Source organism: Mirounga angustirostris, unplaced genomic scaffold (genome assembly GCF_029215605.1).
Source record: "Mirounga angustirostris isolate CCGP_5_RB_7025 unplaced genomic scaffold, mMirAng1.0.hap1 SCAF_10, whole genome shotgun sequence".
In the NCBI taxonomy this organism is placed as follows: domain Eukaryota; kingdom Metazoa; phylum Chordata; class Mammalia; order Carnivora; family Phocidae; genus Mirounga; species Mirounga angustirostris.
In genome coordinates, this window is record NW_026991718.1 from 83411266 (window position 1) to 83433236 (window position 21971).

At 51.4% G+C, this 21971-nt stretch overlaps 1 protein-coding gene across 4 annotated transcripts in view; it reads right to left on the minus strand.

Annotated features, from left to right (window-relative positions):
- Positions 1-7: 7 nt before the first annotated feature.
- The window catches only part of FHL2 (four and a half LIM domains 2), a 66914-nt gene continuing 44950 nt past the window's right edge, over positions 8-21971 (minus strand). For 3 of the 4 annotated variants that reach the window (XM_045885276.3, XM_045885275.3, XM_045885279.3), the window contains 5 exons: positions 21540-21719; positions 13035-13209; positions 6427-6596; positions 4230-4416; positions 8-667 (listed from right to left, as the gene is read on the minus strand). In XM_045885276.3, the coding sequence (XP_045741232.1) occupies positions 516-667; positions 4230-4416; positions 6427-6596; positions 13035-13209; positions 21540-21695 (840 nt within the window). In that variant the 5' untranslated portion in view covers positions 21696-21719 and the 3' untranslated portion in view covers positions 8-515. Of the gene's footprint in view, positions 668-4229; positions 4417-6426; positions 6597-13034; positions 13217-21539; positions 21720-21971 lie in introns of all 4 variants that reach the window. The other variant, XM_045885278.3, reaches the window with a different exon arrangement.

The following is a 21971-nucleotide window of genomic DNA, read 5'->3' on the forward strand; positions in this document are numbered from 1 at the left end:
ACCATGCTCAGAATTTCAATGTTTAATCATTATTTCACGCGCTGTGTGTGGCCAAGGATTTTGTTCTGGATAACTTTATTGTAAGCTATATGATCTTGCTCTAGGTCTTACATGACAGGAAGCTACACAGTTGTAAATGCCCACTCTTCATTATCTCATGTAGTTTGGAAAACTCAAGTTCGTGACATGTTAATTGCACTTAAAAATTAAATACGCAGTGAAAGAAAGATACATGTATAAAGATGTCATTCAAAAGGATTTTTACACTTGGATTTGCCTTGCTTGATTACAAAAATTCAACACCATCTTCCTACCGAGGAAGGGTTTACAGAAGGGTTTCCTCCTTCCCTGGGACTGAGCTAGTACAAAGGATTAAAGGTTTTAAACAAATGTGACTATCACTGAGAAGCACAAGAGGAAAGTCTCAACGTGGCAGGTGGAGACCAGACACAGTACTGCCTGGTGGAGAATGAGTGTGTCTAAATCCGTGCGCATCACAAGCAGCTGTGTGGGCTTCAGATGTCTTTCCCGCAGTCAGGGCACAGGATGTCATCTCTTTCTGTGAGGAAGCCTCGCCCCACCAGTGAGAGGGAGCACTTCTTACAGTTAAAACAGTCGTTGTGCCACTGCCGTTCCTCAAAGGAGATGTACTTCGTGCCACCAAGTCCTGTTAACAGAGAAGAAAGAACACCGGGGTGGAGGGAGAAAGGCAACATTGCTGGGTAGAACCAGGCCCCCAGGACCAACGAAGGAATTCTGCTTTGAGCCATTTCAAAGCTGGATTGTGTAGTCTGGAGAGCGTGAGTTTCTAATGGCTGGGTGCTGGCGATCCACCTGTAAATCAGACACCCTGCACACCCTTGAAGAGCTCGTAAGGGTCAGCAGGGACAGCTATATAAACTGGGTCCGAAACGACATGATCAGTGCTATAATTATGGAGGGGTGATGGTGTCTATTTGTCTGTTCCACGAGAATGAAACTCCAGGAGATATGGAGCTGACTTCTCATTCCTTCACTGGCTGCCTCATGTCTGCTGCTCAAGTGTTTTGTGATTTAATCAATGAGGTGCTGAAGGGAGGGAAGAGGAAAATACTAATTTGCTCTGGAATGGCCAGGAAAGACCTCACAAACGAAATGGCCTGTGGATGTGGGGCATGGACATTCTTGCAGAACGAAGATCATGTGATAAGCTATAGAAGCATGGACTTAGGTGTGAGAGGGGGAAGGTGGGCTGCTAAGGTGGGTGGGAGCGCATGACGGTGTGTGGGCAGTAGAGAAGACCATCTCAGATTTTAAACAAGAAAAGTAGTAACTCAGTTCGGTGCTTGACTCTTGCCTGATGACTAATTCTCATCAAATGTTTAAGGTACACTGGCCTCCTATAACAATATGGTTGCTTGGTCCTGCCACTGAGCCATCAGAAATCAACTGGAACCGAATACACAGGGTTATTCAGAGTTGTGATCGGTTCTGATGAAATCTGGATCATGAATTCCAATTACAAAGAGTTCTTTCCAGAAATAATGGTTCAGTCTACCACAGTAAAAAGAAAGCAACCATACTGACCGCTCCATTTATAATGGCTTGAAGTCTCAGGCTAGCCTGAGTAGTCTGTAACGCACCAAATAGCTAGATCCTTGTGTAACGGAATTGGCTAGGCTGACGTGGGGCCTTGTCTTTCACCTGGGGGAGACCTGCGAGCTAGTCCCCCTCAGCTAGTTAGAGACTGGAGCAGTGCAAGTTCAGTGCTCCTTCCAGTGCCACCTTAGCCCTGTGGCAGGTGGGGTACGCACTGGCAGAGCTTTTCAGCCTCTTTTCCTGAATATCCCACAGCTTTAAAAGCAGAGCTACACCGAATGTCCAAGGCTACTAAAACACTGTCTTTACACATCCCGGACTCCTAAGGGCTGTGATCACATAGCTCCTGCGCTGGCCGTGACGCAGAACCAAGCCAATGATTTAGGCCCATGGGTCTCAAACTTCCCTGCAGACTTGAATCACCTGGGAAGCTTTTCAAGCTTCATCAGTCACCCTGGTCGTAGCCCCTACCAATTAAATCGTGACCCAGGCAGCAGTAATTTTTTAAGCTTCCTAGATGTTTTGAATATGTAGCCAAGTTTGAAAACCAGAGGTTTAGGCAACACTTGATTTAGGGGCAGGGACTGCAAAAAAGGTAGTTGTTTTTCTTCTCAGCACTGAGCAAACTGAAAAGCTGAGAAGAGGCTGGGATGCCCCAGCATTTCTGCCATTCCATGTTTCTCCTTTCTCTCACCTCTGATAAGTCCTGCTACATTGGAGACCTGCGGCCGGAAGAGGATGAAGAAGGATGTTAGTGGGAGGTGCTGTGTCGGGTGCCGTCCCAGGGGACCGCCTCCTTTTAGACACTCACTGTTTCCTTGAAATGCCAACCAATGGGGCAAGTCACAGAAATGAGAGCCAAAAACAGCCCAAGGAGGACAAATCCTCCCAAAGGTGAGAGGCATACACAGTCAACTATTGTTATTTGAGGTTTACAGCCAACAGCCCCAGAACTCCAGCTTGAACAGAGCTCATCTAACAGGCGCATTTACTCCGGGAGGCACCTCACAGCCTGCCTCTGCTTAGGAACACAGACAGCATATCCGTACTGCCCCTTAGGAGCCATTTTCAGCAGCAAAACTGCCAACAAAAAGCACAAAAATGCAAACAACATGGCACTAAACAGACCATGAAGAGGACCCTTGGTTATAAGATGAGAACTGAAATGAGGAGGCAGAGGGTCCCCCTGCCTCACCTCTGCTGGGAGCACACACATCAGACGACTCAAATGTTTCACCAATCTGTGAGTTGTCTGGGAATGACCATGAAAGCAACTTGAGTGTTGATTTTGGAGTTACAAATAAATGTTAATGAGTGGACGGATTTGCAGATCTGAACTCTGAGTACGGAGGACTGACTGTATTTATGTGTGAATTTTGCATCACTGCACACAGAATGCTGGGAAGTAGAACTTCAGATTCATTTACAAAATCATTTAAATTTTGCTAAAGAGAAAGTGCTAAGTAAGGATCTATTAAAAATCCAATCTAAAGTCACAATCTCATGTAATTGTTTGGGGATTTGGCTACAAGTACATTTTAGCTGCAATTTCAAAATTCCTCTGTACGTTCCAGAACATTAGTCTCTGTGTTTCAGAGAAGTAACTCTCCTCTTTTGGAGGAAAGTGTCCACTGTTTTCCTCATCTTGTGTTCTTTTTTTTAGTGCTACCATGGGAATAACAACACATTTCTGATACTTTACATTTAAAAGTGCTTTTATCTAGATTATATTGCTTTATAAAGTTTAACATTATAGACATTTACTTCCATAGACGTTACCGTGAAAACAGCATTCAAGATTGATATGTTAGGGGAAAAGACTGCATTTCTTCCCTCCGAATGATTCTAATCTGGTATATAAATGGCTGGAATCGGGTTAACAAAAATTTAAATGCTGTGCTTCTTTTCTTTATATTTTAATTTCATATGGAATTATGAGCTCTGGATTACACATGAAAGGATGATTTTGGTGACCTGGGGCTTCCTACATTGGGCGAGTTGGCTGAGGGAGGTGCACCCAGTTCTAGACCCGAGGAAAAAGCGAGTCAGGGCAAGCACACAGCGGTTGTAGAATGCGTGTGTGCTTACACTGCAGGGCTGCACGGGGACGCCATTTGGCTATAACATGGGTCCGCCATCTGCCATTGACAGGGATCAGCCAGTCACCTGAATGTGGCAGAGCTGGGAATCCTACGTCCCGCTACTTTGCCTGTGTCCTTACGGAACTCTCTTTTCCCTCCGGCCCAGTCACGGATTTGTGTGGTGATGCGTGGTGCACGTTTACAGGCCTGGAGTCTGAGCAGCCATCTGTCCTCCATACTCAGTTTCTTGGCATGTCTAATAGTTTCGTACAATGCCGGTCTGCAGCCAACCAGACTTTGGGCTCTCACTCTGCCCGTGCCTTTGGGGGATAAGAAAGAAACACCTAGAATGTTGCCCTCTGCCCTCGTGTAGCTATGGCCTTGTGGTCAGCAAGTCCCTCTAAGATGCTAAGGAGCACCTTTATTATTCTTTTTTTTAAGAGAGAGAGAGGGACTCTCAAGCTGGCTCCACACTGAGGGTGGCGCCCCACACGGGGCTGGATCTCACCACCATGAGACCCCCGAACCCAAGAGCCAAAAGCAAGAGCTGGGAACCATGGGCACGCTCACCGCTGATGGGGTTGGTGCAGCCGGCACACTTCTTGGCATACAGGTTGCAGAAGCAGCTCAGGCAGTAGGCGAACTCCTCCCGGGACGTGAAGCGCTGGCCCGACAGCGGCTTCTTGCAGGCGGTGCACACGAAGCACTCCTGGTGCCACGGCTGCTCGCGGTACGTGACGCCGCCGGTGGTGATGGGCTGCAGGAGGCAAGGGGGCCGCGGTGAGCATCCCGAGGCGCGGCGGGCTCTGAATGGCGTGAGACCCCCTCCGGCCCCCGCTGCCGTGTGTGGAAAAGGCTTGGAGAAAGGGCCTGGGCGCCTCTGGTCCTCACAGAGGGCAGCGCACCCGGCCACCAGCGGTGCCGGTTTGCAGGGCGCGGGTCCACGTCTGCGCGCACTGCTTCCCATAAACACAGCCTGGTACGGTCAGTGCGTTTTCTCTTAGGATTTCCCGACTCACGTTTTCTTTGCTCTAGCTTCCTTTATTCTAAGATGGCAGCACAGGATACAGAGAACCTACCACGTACGTGCACATCGATTATTTATGCCATCAGCGAGGCTTCTGCTCAACAGGCGGCTCTTCGTGGGTACGTTTTTGGGGAGTCAAAAGTTCCAGGTGGATTTTCAGCTGTGCAGTGGGGTTAGTACCCTCTAGCCCCCGTGTTGTTCAAGGGTCAACCGTGTAAAGGCCCTTAGATAATATAGACCTTATTTCCATTTTACAGGTGAGTAAACTGAGACCCAGAGAAATGAAGGGACTTGCCTAAGAATTCATAGCTAAAAGCAAAGCAGGTGCCGGGGTTCAGGACTCTTTCTATTGTATATTCTTTTCACTAAACTATAAAGCATTAATGATCGTCCTATAAATTTCCCCCTTGGAACAGAATGCATGCGACATATATTCGGTCGCAAGCTATCTGTGTGGATACAGAAGGCGTGTGTAGTAAGAGCTTTGCTCTGCCTGGCATACACGCCCTTGTCCTCCCTGCGTCTGGACTCCATGTCCCCCATCCCCACCCCCATCACCCGGCTAGCTCAGACCTGCTCCTGGGTGGTACTTTCTCAGAGCATCCCTCCCTGAACAGCAGCCTGGCTCCCACTCCTCAGATTGGTTCAGATCATCCCCGTATACACTCTGCTAAGGCTCTGTTCTCCTCCAAAGCACACTTATCGATAAGCACTTGAATGTTGCCATTGGAGTGCATTTCCCCCCAGACCCTAGTAGCCCTGAGGGCCTCCTTCAATGTGGCAGGGGGGAATGGATGTTTCTGGCATGAATGCTTTCATGTGTCTGATGAACACGCACAAGGGCTTCCCAGAGGATGCATTACCTTCACCCGCAAGCAAACAGAGTGATGATAAGGTAGGGAGGAACACAGTGGAAGAAAAGCAGATGACGCAAACTTTTCTTGGATCTTGAGAAGGAGCAAACCAAACAGAGTGGGAGTGAGCAGAGAAGAGGCTTCCTGATACGAACGCAGGAATGAGCGGTTCATCCAAGGAGGCAGGGATACACAGTAGATAAACAGTATAATCTTACAAGCGGGAATTGGGAGAAGTGGAATTTAAATCCTAGTTAGTACTACTCTGCCTTTTGAAGAGGTGCCGGCAGGATGGGCACTGGAGGCCCTGCTGGCCCCCACAGACCCAACAGCGGAGTCCCTAATAGGGCCCGAGCCAAACAGGGTGCGCAGTCACTCTACAACGGGTTCCTTCTCCCTCTTTAACCCAACGGCCGAGACAGGACGGCACCGGACCCAGTGGGCAAGTGCGCAACTAGCGACCTGGGCCCTGTCCACGGGGCACAACTTGCCTTCGCTTCTCACCTCCCTCCCGTGAGGTTTCCTGTTCAAAGATGGAGTGCAGTGTAACAGGACCGCTTTGGGGTATAGGTTTTCCTCCCCTTTAACGTTATGTCATAAACAGGAGCAAATATTTGGCCATGTTCTAGAAGGAGGGAGGGGCGCAGGAATTTATGTCTGGTCACGGGGCAGTCGTGTTGTGGGAGGAAGGCGTGGCGCGGGGGGTCCGTCCAGTGGATGAATGCGCACGCGCACGTGAGAATTTGGGGGTGGAGGGCCAGCCCGCAGACTCCCGTGCCCTTCAGGTAGGACAGGTGCCGTCCCTTGGGGGCAGGAGGGCTGGAGCCAAGGGCTGTGGAGGCGAACGGACTGGAACGGACAAGGGCCGCGGGGGGATGAGAGCTACCTTCTGACACTGAACACACTGCACGGCGTACTGTTTCTCATAGCAGGGCACGCAGAAGTTCTGGCTGTCTTTCGGGATGAAGCTCCTGGTGCCGATGGGCTGCCGGCAGCGGCGGCAGACGAAGCAGGTCTCGTGCCAGCTGCTGTCCTGGTACTCCATCTTGCGGGTACCTGTCACGAGAGTTGACGAGAAGCGGCAAAGGGCAGAGCCGGTGACAAGCCTGGCCTGGAGGCCCCGCGGTTCGCGGCGAGAACCTGCCCCCTGCTAGTTTTGTCACGACAGCAAGTCACGTTAGCCCTCAAAGGCTCGCCTCAGAACGGGCCCGTTTTGGAGAGGGCAGGGACTCGGGCTTTTTGGGTTCGCGGCTGTACACCCAGCTCCCAGGACAGTCTCTGTGCGTGCTCGGTATGTATTTGTCTGGCAGGGTGGTTATGAACAAGAAGTGGAAAAAGGATCTGTCTCTGTCTCTCAGTACTGCAAAACAGAAAGAGAATCCTGGCAGAGCTCAGACCAGTCCTGACGGAGTGGGAGCTCCAGAGCACCAACGGCCTGTCAACGAACACCCTTCTGTTTGGCAATGGGATGGAATTCGGTGGGGCGTCCATGAACCTAGAGCCTCAAGCCTGAGTCTGAGAGGAGCCTCCGCGGCGCTCACTTTATGTGACCCGCCGTGGAAACCAAGCTGTGATGTGTCTTAGGCCTACCATTAAAAGTGGTATCTGAGTGCTGTCATTAAAAGCTACATGTAGGGGCACCTGGGTGGCTCAGTCGGTTAAGCGTCTGCCTTCAGCTCAGGTCCTGATCCCAGGGTCCTAAAATCGAGCCGCGGGTCGGGCTCCCTGCTCAGCAGTCTGCTTCTCCCTTTCCCTTTGCGCCTCTCCCCCTCTCCCCTGCTCGTGCTCTCTCTCAAATAAATAAAATCTTTAAAAAAAACAAAAACACATGTTCCTCAAGTAGATCAAGAAGTCCTAGAGAGCGGAAATGCTGTCTGGTTCGCCCCCCACCCCCCACCACCAGGCTGGAGTCACAGTATTCAGCATCTGTTGATGTTTTCCCATACTTTTCCAAGAGAATAAAAGTATGTGTATTTACAGAAAGAGATGGTTCAAGACAGATGGATATGCAAACTCCCTTTGCATGCAGCCCAAGGTAAGTTTGCGGGGGGGGGGGGGGGGGGCGGGAAAGAAGGGTAAGGAGTGAATAAAAGGAAAGTGCTCCCAATACTTGAGCTAGCTCCAGGCCGGGCACACTGCCTGTGACCTGCTCGCGGTCTGCACTACCCCGAGTTACAATTGGGGTTTTCCTGGAGCATAGCCACCCCTGTTCCCTCACTCCAAATGTCTACGGCTGCTTTCACACTACAATGGCAGCAACGAGTCGTTGAGACAGAAACCGTGACCTTCGAGTCCCCAGATATTTGTCTGGTTCTTTCTGGAACCATGTTAGCCATCTGTGGGCTCACTGAAAGTCTGGGACTGAGGCCTGAAGGACGCAGCGGTTAGATGTCCCAGCGGGATGAGGGCAGGGGGAGTTAGGCGGTGAGCTGGAGCGCCGTCTTTGAACCAGGGTGGCGGCTGACAGCCAAATGCGGGCATCTAGAAACTCGCCTTTAGCTTAAGTCCAAAAAGATCATAGGGTCAACATGACAGGTTAAGGGCTGCATTTTGGCTGCTTGCAAGGTTGACAAAGAAATGTCCACCTCTCGAGAAATTAGGATATGTGCAGAGAATCGTCGCAAGATTATTTTATTCGCTGTCACTTTCGGGTCACTTTCGCAGCTTCCTGTGTTTCCAAGCCAGGACATTTGGGCACCACCTCCCACAGAGTATGTACAATACTCAGGGTGTGTGTCGGTGCTGGAAGCTGGGGAGGTGATGTGTGGGGGGCATTCATGGTGGGTCACATAACGATCTTCAAAGCTGTGGAGTCCAGTCGTGGGGTGATGAACCCTGATACAAGGAGAATTACACTGAGCAACGGAATTTCAGGTAAAAAGTGGAAGAATTGTGATCTAAATCTGGAATGATTTTCTTTGTCTCCAGGGGTTTATCTTCCCACATGTATTTTTGCCACTTGCTCTTTTAATCTCTGACCTTCCCCTGATAAAGCAGCTCAAAACCACAGGATCTTGTCAGTGAACACAGGGCAGCCCTGTGCTCACTAGAGACGGCAAGCAAGACTGCGTGAGTGCATTCCCGGCGTGGTGGGGAATACGGTCTTCTATCAACACCAGTCCCAGACAATTGTCTCCTCTCTAGTCGGGAACCCGGCGGCGGGCACTTGCAGCCCTGAGGGGTGGTGGGCGCACATCTGGGAGGCACCGCACATCTGGGAGGCACCGCACATCTGGGAGGCACGGCTCCCAGCAGCCTCCAGGGCCTGCAGAGGTTATCGTACAACACTACCAGCAGGGGGCAGCAGAGCACGCAGCTTCTCCAGCGCCTGGGCATACGGGGTCCTGACAAGGGGTGTCTCTTTCTGATTCAGCCAGACAAGTGAGGAAGCAGCAACAGGGGTGAAGGGTTAGTTCCCGTGAGCCTGCTCTGAGGAAGTAGTGCACCTGCAAGAAGCCTCTGCGAACAGAGGCTCAGCGTGTGGTAGCTGAGAAGCTGGGGGCCCTAGCCCTGTGGCTTGTGGCAGGCTCTGGTTTCCTGGCTACTTCCAGGGACTTTTGTCAGGTCTGGGGCCGGTGGGCGAGAGTTTGTCAGTTCACACAAGCCTCCTGTTTTGTATACCTAAGTTCACTGCCACAGCCAAGCCGATGACCCGCACCCCCATTCATCCATTCATCGTGATTTCGTGGTTGCACTTGTGTGTGTGTGTGTGGCAGTTTTAAGTTATTAGTTTTTAAAATCAGTACTTTTAAATGGAAACAGCTTGCCCCAAAATCTGTCATAGAATTTCGAGACCCATTAAAACAAAAGTTTAATGAGGAAAAAAAAAAAAAAAAATCAGACCAAAGAAAGAGCGGTAGTGCTAGGATTTAGCACTTCTTCTTTTTCTTTTCTTTTCCTTTCCATTCTTTTCTTTCCCATCCCTTCCTTCTCCATTTCCCCCCTCCCTCCCTTCTTCCCCCATCCCTCCCCCCCACCCTCCTCTCTCTCTCTCTCTGTCTTAATCTGTCTCACCAGGCTTCTTCTAGACACTCTGCCTTGGGCACTGAGCCCATGTCCTCTGCCAGAAGTGCCCTTTTGGGACTTCTGCATCGGGTGAAACCCAGCTCATCCTTCAAGCCTGCTCAAATGTGACCTCCCTGGGGTCCCTTCCCGACGCTGCCCTGGGCCCGCGCCTCCATCATGGCGGGTATGAGCCAGGCTTCCCTAGGGAGGGCTCAGTGAGGGGCGGTGACCGGTGACAAGTCCAAGCCAGAAAACAGGAAGGCTGAAACCCCAACCTGTCAGTTTCTAGGTTTTCCCTGAGAACTGCTGGTTCAGGGAAGGAGCGCCACAGTGAGGGGGAAGCCGGGACAGACACTACGGTGGGAAAATGACATTTGCAGGGCTGCTTTTGAATTTAAAGTGACTCAGACTGGCAGGGGGCGGGGTGGCCAAGGCTCTCCCAGCTGCAAGTGGCTATGCTCACACGGCTACTGCGCAGCAAAGAGGGAGGCCCCCCCCGCCTGCGCAGCCTGCTGGCCCCGCGTCCAAGGCACTTGGACTACACCAAGCTGTTGAACTGGACATGATGCCGACACTGCTGTTTTGTCGTCCTTCTAGGGAGGCTGTAGCACCCCATTCCGTGAAGTTTGTCTTGTGTGTCCCGTTACTCCACCTTCTGAATTCACCACCATCCATACCCGCCAGCTCCTGGTCCACCTTCTCTCACCTAGTTGAGAAGGCAGATAGAAGCTCTGAGACCAGAGCACTGGGCAAGGTCCTAATCCTGGCCGGGCCACTGACTGTAGCAAAGGGCCCGCCGCCGAAACTTCTGGTCTCTTCGCCGCTGAGACAAGACAGGTGAACTTTAAGGTCATTTAAGCGTAAAACTGTCAATGCTCTTAGAATTTCGTGGTGATTTGGCTGCTTCTCATTACAAGTGCCTGAGCTGGGCGGGGGGGGCGGGGTGGGGGGCGCTCTATCTACTATCTATCTACTGTTTGCACTATCCAAACAGTAAACTCGCTCAGCTGTCTGAAGGGTCCGCAGACGGGCCCGCAGGTGCCAGGTATATGTGTGACCTCCCCCTGCACCCCAGAGCTCTAGCGTGGCGGGAGCCTGTCCCCACTTGGTCCTCCAGGTCTGCTGAGGAGGGCAGGGGGATGCAGACGGGCTGGCAGGAGTTCCTGGCAAAAGGTCAGAGCACTGCTGAGGGGGAGCAAACGAGCAAGCAAGCAAAACCAAACAAAAGGCAGTGAGCAAGAAGAAAGTGGGCCCCAAGAGCCCGCTGTAGGGGAGCAGGGGTCTCTGGCAGCCTGGGACCCAGGGAAGTGTGGAAGGGGATGGAGAGAGTCGGCTATGAGGCAGAACGGAAACTCCCTTGGGCTCTTGTCATGAAAACTCAGTAAAGATTTAATTTGCTTTTAATTAATTTCATGGTTCTCACTGTGTCGGGACCACTCTGTCTCCGTGGGTGACTCTCTGTGGCACAGGACCAGGGGTCAGCCCGGCTTTCCGCGGGCTTTGGTTCTAATTTCACGGCCCCCACGCTGGGCCCTTGTCCCCCATCTGCAATGCTGACGCAACTCTGTAAGAGGCCTTGGTCTGGGGGTTTTGTTCCTTGTAATAGCGCGGAGTCAGCTATCTTCAAGATGTATTAAGCAGCGAAATGTAGCAGCAGTAAGAAGTCATCTTCCTGAAGGCCTTATTATGCCCTTGCCTTTTTAAAATGTATTCTTTCTTATCCAATACAGCTCCCTGAAATAACACTTCCCATACGTCAGTCTCTCGCTCAAAAACTCTTCAGTATCTCTTCACTGCCAAAAACAAAGCAAACCAAAAATAAAAGGAAAACTCCGGGCTACGGCAAAGCACTCTTCCACTAAAGGGTCTGGCTCTAAATGACCGTGGGAGCCCTAATTCCCGTCACACTTCAGCATGAACCCAGGAGCTTTGTGTTTGCTTCTATTTATTAAAGTACAGACCTCAACTCCTTTTTTTCCTTAATTTAATTTTTTTAAAGCTTTATTAATTTCAGAGAGAGAGCACACATGTGTGCATAGGGAGGGGAAGAGGGAGAGAGAAAGAGAAACTCCAGCAGATTTTTCGTTGAGCTTGGAGCCTGGCGCAGGGCTCAACCCCACGACCCCGAGACCATGACCTGAGCCCAAACCAAGAATCGGATGCTAAACCAACTGCACCACCCAGATGCCCCTGGTTTTATTTTTTTAGAGAGAGAGAGAGTGTGCACGTGCACGCGTGGGGGAGGGGCGGAGGGCGAGGGAGACAGAGGATCTCAAGCAGGCTCCATGCCCAGTGTGGAGCCCCACATGGGGCTCGATACACCACCCTGAGATCATGACCTGAGCCCAAATCCAGAGTCAGATGCTCAATCGACTGAGCCACTCAGGTGCCCCCACACCTCAGCTCCTTTAAAACTACACTTGAACGCTTCACATACTTGATATCCCTTTAAAAAACCTCAACCAATACACCAAACCTCAAGTCCTTAAGTGATTGTTGTTGAAACGAATTAAGCTTGTGAATATGACGAATCGTAAGATACCCTGAACATCACGACAGGTGATAAATTAAGGAAATTCCCATTTGAAATCACAAGCCTCAATCACGTGCACTTTAATTTACTCTTCAGACCACTTTTTTAAACCTTCACAGCTACTTCATCAGATTGAACACATTATTACTGTGCGTTAGATTTCTTCCTATGTCTGCCCTTAACTCTAAACCTCCCTGGGATGAAAGATGCTTCCCCGCTGCCTCCTCAGCAGCTGTTTTGAAGGTGGGCACCCTCCCGGGCGATGTGGGGCGCATCGGCCAGCTGGCCGGGGCTTCTCGGCATCTGGAAGGCGGGCCTGACTGGCGCCCCTCCTGCCACCCTGAGCCTGATTTGGGAGAAGCTCTGCCAGCACCCGCCGACGGGGGCCTCAGGGCCGTGTCTCTCCAAGGCCTCACGGCAGGCTGCGTCCCAGCCACGTGACTGGGTGCCAGGGGCCTGGCCACTGCTTCATGCTTCACTCCTGGTGATTCCTCTCCTTGCCCTCATTTCTGGATGTGCCTAGCAAGACTTTTTTGAATGCTGTATTTAAAAAGTCTATATACTTTTGTTCACTCAGTGTTTTAAAATAAGAGCTTCCTCTCTCCCACAAAAGAGAACAAGCCAACTTCGCCCAAGAAACAAGGGACACCGTCCCATCCTCCCCATACCAGCAAGTCACCCTTATTACTCGTCTTAACACTTGACCCAGCTGTGATCAAGTCTGGGTCTGTTGAGAATGAACGTCTGTCTAGACCACGGAGTCCAGGAGGACAGGGGACGGGGTGTGCTCTCCCCTCACGACTCCTTAACCCCCCGGCTCCCAGCCCAGCACCGGGCGCACAGCGGGCACAGTGCCCGTTTGTTGAAATAGCCCATCGAGCGCGGATTCAGCAAGTGGAAGGGAAGAAAAGCGCAAGCGTGCTCTGCGGCACCGCGGGGGCAGGGCACGTCCTGACCTGGCATGATGGTCTTCTTGCATTCCTGGCACTTGGATGAGTACTCGTGGGAGTAGCAGCCCGTGCACAGCAGCTGGTCCTCCTTGGCAGCGAAGGGCTTGTCCACTAGCGAGCTCTTGCACCGCGAGCAGTGGAAACAGGCCTCATGCCAGTGTCGGTCCTTGTAGGACAAGTCCTGCAGACTCAGAGCATGGGACACAGTGAGTGGGTCAGGGCGGGGGTCGCGGCTGCTGTGCCTGACCCACAGCCCAGGGGAGTCCTACACACCCCGGGGCAGACAGGGAGCAGAGCGTGGCCCAGGGCCTGTGGGCGTGCCTGGACCCTGACCTCGCTGGTGAAATGAGGAGGGCTGGGCTGCTTTCCTCCGGCTGCATTTCGGAGCGACCATTTAGATGGGGGGGTGTCGGGTGGGGGGGGGGGTGTGTCTGTGTGTGAGAAAGAGATGTTTTCCGAAAACACATGGGTTTCCCTTAGGTGTGACCTGTAAGGAAGAGGAACACAGAACATGCAACTCGTTACTGCTTCTCGTTGGCAACTGGTGAGAGAGAAACAGAGCACATGGCTCAGAGCACAGGGCATTTCAGAGAGGACAGGGACAGGGCTCTGGTTTCAGCTGGAGGGAAGGGGTCAGGAGAGACTTCTGGTGTGGACGGCCCCTGGACAGCAGGGAGGTGGGCAGAGGGGGCCGGAGAGGGACTTTTCAGGCAGAGAAAGAGCATGAGCACAGCAGAGGTGTGAGAGAGAGGGGTCCCTGGCAGAGGTGTGGTCAGGCGGGAGGGACAGCCCAGGGCCCGGCGGGGGAATCCAAGTCCCGGCTGGGGCGGGAGGGAGGAGGTTAAGATGATCCTGAAGGCAGCAGAGAGGGGACGAACTATTGAAATGGGAGAGGAAAAAATCACCCGGCCCCGCTGGTTATTTTGACAAAGGAAACAAAGTATAAACTGTTAGAATTTGAGTTAGCGACTATATAGGCAAACTCATCATAAACTGTGAAGCCCGTGTTTTTCAGGAAGAAATCATTATTTTTCTCCTTCTGGGACACCAACCATGATACTCATTGCCAGGTTGTGAGTTCAGGCACTGCACAGCCCTGCAAGGTAAGTATTATTACGGAAGCTCAGTAACATGCCCACAGTCACACCCGGGCACGCACGTAGCTGAGCCAAGCAAGGTTCAAGTTCATGTCCCTCAGATTCAGAAGCTATCTGCAGTGAGCCATTCCAGGTAAACTCCTGGTCGAGCCTGCGTTACTCTTTGCTTTCAAAAACTGTACCCTTGACGAGATCTGTACATATCCACTGAAAACATTCAGAAGTAATGCCACATTTTGTACGTAAATGAATGCAGCTCAGCACTGTCTTTGTTGAGACTTTGAATAAAGTCAAACAAGCCATTAAAGTCCTATCAGATAAGAACGGGAGTCAGCCTCATTTAAGAAGAGTTGGGAGTTTTTGATCATGATCAGTGTGATAATGGAATCAGAATAAATGCATTTAACATTTTTTTTTTGTTACGGAAAACAGTATTGGCAGTTCCTCAAAAACTTAAAAATCGGATTACCATATGATCCAGCAATGCCACATCTGGATATATGCATAAAGAATCGAAAGCAGGAATTTGTACACCTGTATCCGTAGCAGCATTATCCACTGGCACCAAAAAAAGTGGAAGCAACCCCAATGTCCATCAACGGATTGCACGGATAAGAAAAATGTGTTATGGGGCGCCTGGATGGCTCAGTCACTAAGCGTCTGCCTTCAGCTCAGGTCATGATCCCAGGGTCCTGGAATTGAGTCCCACGTCAGAGTCCCTGCTCAGCAGGAAGCCTGCTTCTCCCTCTCCCACTCCCCCTGCTTGTGTTCCCTCTCTCTCTGTCAAATAAATAAACAAAATATTAAAAAAAAGAAAGAAAGAAAAATGTGGTACGTACACACGAGGGAATATTATGCAGCCTCAAAAAGGCAAGGAAATTCTGACACGTGCTACAACGTGCAGGAGCCCTGAGGACATTACGCTCAGTGAAATGAGCCAGATGCAAAGGGACGAATACTGTATGAGTCCACTTGGACGAGGTACCTAGTAGTCCAATGCAGAGACAGGAAGTAGAGTGGTGGGAGCCAGAGGCTGGGGGAGGGCGGCGGGGAGTTAGTCTTTCCTGGGGACAGAGTTTCAAATTTTGCAAGATGAAGAGTCTGGGAGGTCGGCCGCACAGCAGTGTGAATACATGTGGTGCTACTGACCTGCACTCTTCTAAAGGGCACAGATGGTATATTTTAGCTTATGCGTATTTCAGTGCAACTAAAAAACTAGGTTTTGACTATTACACAGCAGGTGGAAAAGCCTTTGCCGATGTTAGGTGGGTGCCCTCTGTGCAGACCAGACACCCCAGCAGGACTGACCCTGTGGAAAAGCTGCAAGCGTTTTCCGTGCTCCACGACTCGCCCACCGCCTGGCTGAGAAGAGAAACCCCGGGAGGGCTTGAGGGCCGAGGGGAGGCCGTCTCAGGCCCCGCACTGCGTGTGGGCTCTGCCCAGGACATCGGCATCGACAGACAGGCTACACAGCGTGTTAGTGAGACAAAAAGGAACGGAAATACGGGTTCAAGGAAACTTGCCTTACCAGGCTGATCTTCAAAAAACTGAGGGAGAAACTTCTACGGGTGACATCGTGACAGCAAAGCCACCAGATGTCCCCACGGCCTCCACCCTGCTTAGCGAGGCCCCAGATGGGAGGAAAGAATGGCGCAGTGGTCGCTGAGCACGGACAGCCGTGGAAAAGCTCGTTTCAATGTTCCCATGGGTCGGAAGCACTGCAGACACCCATTCTTCCTCCAGTGAACCTGAGAGCACGGCAGCTACGGGTTCAGCTGATGTGCTGGCAGTCACGACCCTAGAACGTGCTCCTCCCTGCTCGGGGTATCAGCCGCGTGGCTCACTAGACCTCAGGCACCCACGTGAGCCTTCCGGACCTTCCGAAGCCCAGCGCCCAGCCTGTCACACCTCTGCGCCGCGGCCCACGCAGGGCCTGGCCTTGGAAGGCCCTTCCCCTGCTCTCCGACTGGCAGAACCCCGCCCAGCTGTAAGGCCCAGCCCGCATGCCACCTGCTCTGTGAGCTGCCCCGGCCGGAGGGGGGTCATGCCCGCCCCCAGCGAGCCCGCTGCGGCCACGCGCCTGTGTCAACAGCTTTTTCAAAATCCTGCATGGCAAGCCTTATCCAACTCATTCCGCTATCAGGTTTCCCTGTAATTCTCTTTCTTGGGCTCCCAGCTTGTGCTCTCTTTGGAAGTCGGAGTTAAGCTAATAAATTCATGTCCCCGCTTCCTCTTGGACTCACTTCTTAAGAAAGCCCACAATAGAGAGGAAGCGAGAAAAGACTTTATGGCAAGAGGACAGCAACTAAACCCTGCCGGTTCGGCTTTCTGAGGGCATGCTGAGGCTTCTGGCCAAGACGACATTCTCCTCTGCGTCTCGGCATGGGGCAGGATTTTAGGCACAGGAGCCCCCGGAGCTGAGAGGTGGGCTGGCAACTACCCACCCAAAGGCCCCGAGGCTGTTACAGCAGACCACACCTGCGTGCCTGGCCCCGAGCTTCACGTCACGCTGAATCCTTCTCCTAAAGTCTTGGTACCTAGAGGCCCTTCTCCTTTCTTGCGTGCACAGCTCCAGAGAGATGGTTAGTTTTCGTTCTTAGGACCAACTAGTCCATCTAGCTTAATTCTGTTATGTATCCAGTACACCAAGGACACACTTTCAATGCTGGAGGTACAAGGTTAAGAAGTATAGACTCACTGACGTTGAAGAACCTCAAAATGTCCTTGAAACATCGTGGTTTTAAAGTCCTCTAGAGAGAGTGAAGGAGAAGGAAAGAGAGAGGGAAAGAAAGGATAGATCTTTTACACATCCCAGAAAACATACCAAGGCTAATTCTGTGCTCATGGAAATGTCATAAATTGCAGTAAAATGTTGATAAACAATGTAAGATTAGGCCCGAACACTTCCTTTCAGATCTCATTATTTTTCCACTTCAGAAACATTCCTAATATGGGAAGCCCTTGTTGCCTGGCTCCGAACTTGCCCTGAGACTCCAGCTGAGCCAGGGGGACGAGCAGGTGGCTGGCAGGACCCTCGAGCCTTGGGCTAGCTGAAGATGGGCCCCTCCGGGCGGGGGGGGGCAGCAGGGTCGCTTGGACTGAGGCTGGTGCTGAGGCCACCCCTCCTGGGCTGGGGGAAGTTCAGACGCGGATTTCCCAAACCCACCCCTCCTCAAATCCCCGCGATTTCACTTGATAAATAGATGCTCAGAGCCCTTCACGCTCCGTACTTTGAACAGATACCCAATGCTTTGAGACTGCCAGGGTATCATGTTTTCAACTGCATGTTCCTTCAAATACTTAAGAACAAAGGTCCCGAAGAAGGATGGTGGCAGAAAAGACAACACGCGCTCTGTGGAGCCCCGTCTCAGGTGTCCCAAACGTGGTAACTCACTTAATTACCGCGACAGTTGCAGGCCATCCCGGTTCCAGCCATGGAAACACAGGCTTATAGGCGACATAAAGGTCTCCACGCCTCAGCTGACAGAAGGTGGACCCAGGCACGTGTGGCTCGAGGCCCACGTTGGCAGGGGGAGGTATCGCTGCTGAGTGGTGTGCCCCTTTGGTCTTTCAGGGCCTTAGAAGCCCTTCCTGTGTGACCCACTTGGTCAGCCTCATTCCCAGCTCTGAGGATCCTGCTTCCTTCATTTCCCTCTAGAAACAGATTTTTCTCTTACGGGAGGATGTCCAAATAAATAGACATATTTTCAGTGCTCATTACAAACTCTGCGGACAAATTACATGGAAACTCTAAAAAGACAATTCACTCACTAAGCACTTAAAAAGCACCTCCACGAATAAAAAAGTGCGGGGTGCGGGAGTTGGACTGTGAGGACGTGTCTGGTACGTGTCTGGAATAGTAGCCTTTCCCACAACGGCCCAGAGGTGGGGCGGGGGGAGGCCTGCGTCCTGCTCGAGGGCAGGACGAACAGGTGTTTCTTTTTTTTTTTTTTATTATGTTAATCCCCATACACCACATCATTAGTTCTAGATGAAGTGTTCCATGATTCATTGTTTGTGCATAACACCCAGTGCTCCATGCAGAACGTGCCCTCCTCAATATCCACCACCAGGCTAACCCATCCTCCCACCCCCCTCCCCTCTAGAACCCTCAGTTTGTTTTTCGAACAGGTGTTTCTGATCAGACCTCATGCCTACACCGGCCGTGGTCAGGAGACTTCTAGAAGTACAGCAGAGACAGCTGGATTTCACATGGAGGGGTAAGAGCCTCTGCCTCCCCTTCAGTCCCCTGGCTATTTTCAGTCCAAGGACCCCAGAGATTTTCTGATCCTTGAGAACTTTACAGACGTTCGCTGAGAAACTTACAGTTTGGTGGGTGGGCTTGTGCCAAACTGATTATCAATTCGATGTTTCCCACTTAATTACTCAGAAGCTGGAAAGTATGTTCTAGAAACACACTGAGCTAGCCATGCAGCCCAGAGTTTGTTCAAGTCCCTGATTTGTGAAGTGCACAGTACTAGCAGCTGTCTCGAGTTATGGGCCTCGCCTACATTTTCCTTAGTGTCTTGATTTTTTTGAAGCCAAGAACATAAGTAGAACCATCCGAAAATATGTCATCGGGCCAAAAATTTTTTGTTCTAGTATCCACAGAGGTCCAAGAAAAATTTCAGGAACAGGGTAATGTTAGAGGAGCATGAAAGTTTATTTGCATTACCTGTTCTCACCTATTCCACTGGTCCTAAAATGAATAATTTCTCCCCTTTGAGAGCACAACATCTCCCCAGAGTAACTAAACAGAAATGGCAAATACAACTAAGTGCATAGAAACGTTTTCAAACCTATGTGAGCTAATTATCCAAACAGGTCCTGAAGTCCCAACTATATCACATAAAAGTCTCTCAGTACCCGCAAAATGAGCCTGATTCCCACTGGTGTGCCAAGATTTTAAATCTATACACACTCACGTGTCCTTCGGAGGAGACGCTGAGCAGGGCTCCTGGTGCCTCTATTTTAAGGCAAGGGAAGGGCCACCAGATCTGCCAGCTCAAGTGGCTCTATTGAGTGCCCCACCTGCCAAGACTTGGGGCTTTACTTCCTGAAATAACAGGAATGTTTTTCCTATCATTGCTTCCTCGCCAAAGTCAATGACATAATGACTTCTGACAGCGGAGCAAACCATTCCAAATATTCAAGAGCCCCAGAGAGCCAAGGCGAACTTCAAGGAAGCATCCCTTTTCCTTCCACAATGCAGAAAGCCACATGGCATAATTCCACGTATAGTAACACGTGAATCGGGGTTGAAAAGTTCAGCATGATTAACGCCTAGCTTTGCAGCAGTCTTGTTGATTTTGGCCCCGTTTGGGGGATTCTTGTTTATCTGCTCATCAAGTGTGTGCCGAAGAGTAACTAGTTTTAAGGGTCTTTGCACTAAATCGTATTGGAGAAATGAGAAGGGACTGCTCTTTTGTTTTTACTTTAGCCACCGGTCAAGGATGACTAGCTCCAAATATCCAAAACGTGTCCTCTAAACCAGGGTTATTCTTTGTCCAAATATCTGAGCCTTTCACCTACTTAAGCCCATTCCAGGTTAAACTTTTATAAGAGATCATTTTTTTCCCCTCTGTCTCTTGGTTCTTCCTCAAACCAGACATTTTTATTGATGTTCCCACAATGCAAACTGACCTAGAGGGAGGGCAAAGCTCCCAGGGGGTGTGTGGAGGGAACGTGTTGCAGAAAGAATAGGGAAGTAGTCAGATGGAGTTTACGAGACCATTGGCTGCTATTCGGAATGCTTCGGCACAAACCACACAAAAACCCATGGTTTCTGGCTTGGGATCCACCTGCGGTAATAACCTCATCACGCTGGCACCTGTTTTATCTGCATTTCATAAAGGGGAAGATGGGCACAGAGGGGTCAAGTAATCAGCGCAAGCTCACACAGCCAGTGAGACACAGAGCCAGGACTAGAACCGGGCAGTTTGGGGTCGGAGCATTTATGCCTGGCTTCAGAAATAAAGGAACAGGGACCAAGAGCCTTCCAAGAACCCACGAGGGACAGTGACACATACATGAGACAGCGCTAGAGACCGGACAGTATCTCTCGCTTTTTAGACAAGCCAGATCAGCCACTTTTTGCTCAGGGCAGCCCCACCTCCGCACGTTCTGAAGTTTACACAGGACTGCAGCTGCTCGGGTTCTTTTAGGCAGGCCTCCCCGATTCCGTGGCCAAAAGTTACGTGGCTGCAGCCTGGTTTCAAGTGGCCCAGGCTGCAGAGCCTTTGTCTCTGCCCGGGGCCAAGGCTGCCCTCTACACAGGATGGAAGTTATTCCCCAACTGTCACCAAATACCCAGCAGCAGAAACGGACGGTGCGGCCCTCCGCTTCCGGCCTTTCCTGGGAATGACGTGACAGAGGAAAGAAAACGTCACACCCGCGCACTGGCTGGGTCACAACCGCCCGATGCAGGCACGGCCTGACCCGTCGGGCAGCAGCTACGTACTGATGGTTGTGACCACGAGGAAAGTGGCAAAGCTCCCTGCAGAGTGCAAGGGAAGAGAGCGGCAAAGAGATACCAAGATGCCCCGAATCGCCTTGAAGTCTGTTCAGCTGGGGACTCCTTTGGGGCTCCCCAAGGGACCCCAGTGCGTACCAATTCTGTGGCTCCGAGGAGGGCAGCCCCTTAAAGTCTTATCAAGTGTGTCTTAGCAACTGGTTAGCAGGTGAAGATATCAGAGGTCTTAGCAACAGGGACGGACTTCCAGGGGGACTGCTGGGTGGTCCAGGTTGGACTAAGATGTGTTGAGAAGCACGGGCCAGGGTCCTCAGCCATCAACCCCAGCCAGTCAGCACGAATGGCCTGCAGCCTCCTCTGAACCTGTTGTTGCCATCCACAGAGGGAAAGCTGGTCATCCCTTAGGCATGAGCCTTTCCCCTTGAAAAAGAAATGCTACCAATCCTGATCTTCTCCCACTGAGAAGAAGAGAGCCCCTAATATTCCAGTGAAGTCAGTGCTTTACCTGCCCATTTATCGGGGAATCCGTTCTGGGTCACTCACCCAGTATTTACTCAGGGGCACCTGCTACTCCTGAGTCAGCACAGGGCAAACACGAGTGAGACGGCGTTGCCCTCTAGAAAGCCACACCTTCACTGGGGAGGTGGTGGGGGTGGGGGTGGGGTGTTCGATCAGGACACCAATAGCCAGAACGTAAGAGGTGTGCTCAGGACACAGCGTGAATGTACTGGAAATGCACTCACCAAGTGCTACGGAATTAGGAGTGGAGGGAGGAGGCTCCGAAAGGCTTCTTGGCCGGAGGGGAGAAGCCCATCAGAGACGGAATTAAATAGGCACTAAGGGTCAGAGCTTCGGCACAAACCACACAAAAACTCATGGTTTCTGGGGAGCACTGAGGGATCCCGGAGTAGCGGGCGCGACCCGGGGGAGGCCCAGGGGTACCTTGCAGTCACAGCCGATGGGCTTCCCACACTCCTCGCAAGTGTTGGCATAGAGGGCCTCAAAGCACGCCACGCAGTAGGGGCTCTCCTCCCTCAGGATGTACTTCTTGCCAAAGAGAGATTCTTCACAATGGTGGCAGTCAAAGCGCTCAGTCATCGTGACGCCCGGCTCTTCAACAGCCTGTTGACAAGAAGAGAAAGAGCAGGTTCCTGTGAGCATCCTCGCGATGTCGTTCTGCTGTCTGTTGTCACCTTTAGCCAAGGGATGGGATCCCTTCTGGGTGAAGAACTGAAACTCACTCCCCCCTTTTTAAAGATTATTTATTTATTTATTTGAGACAGAGAGAGAGAGAGAGCAGAGTGAGTGAGAACATGAGCTGGGGGGAGAGGCAGAGGGAGAGAGAGGGAGAGAAGCAGACTCCCCAATGAGCAG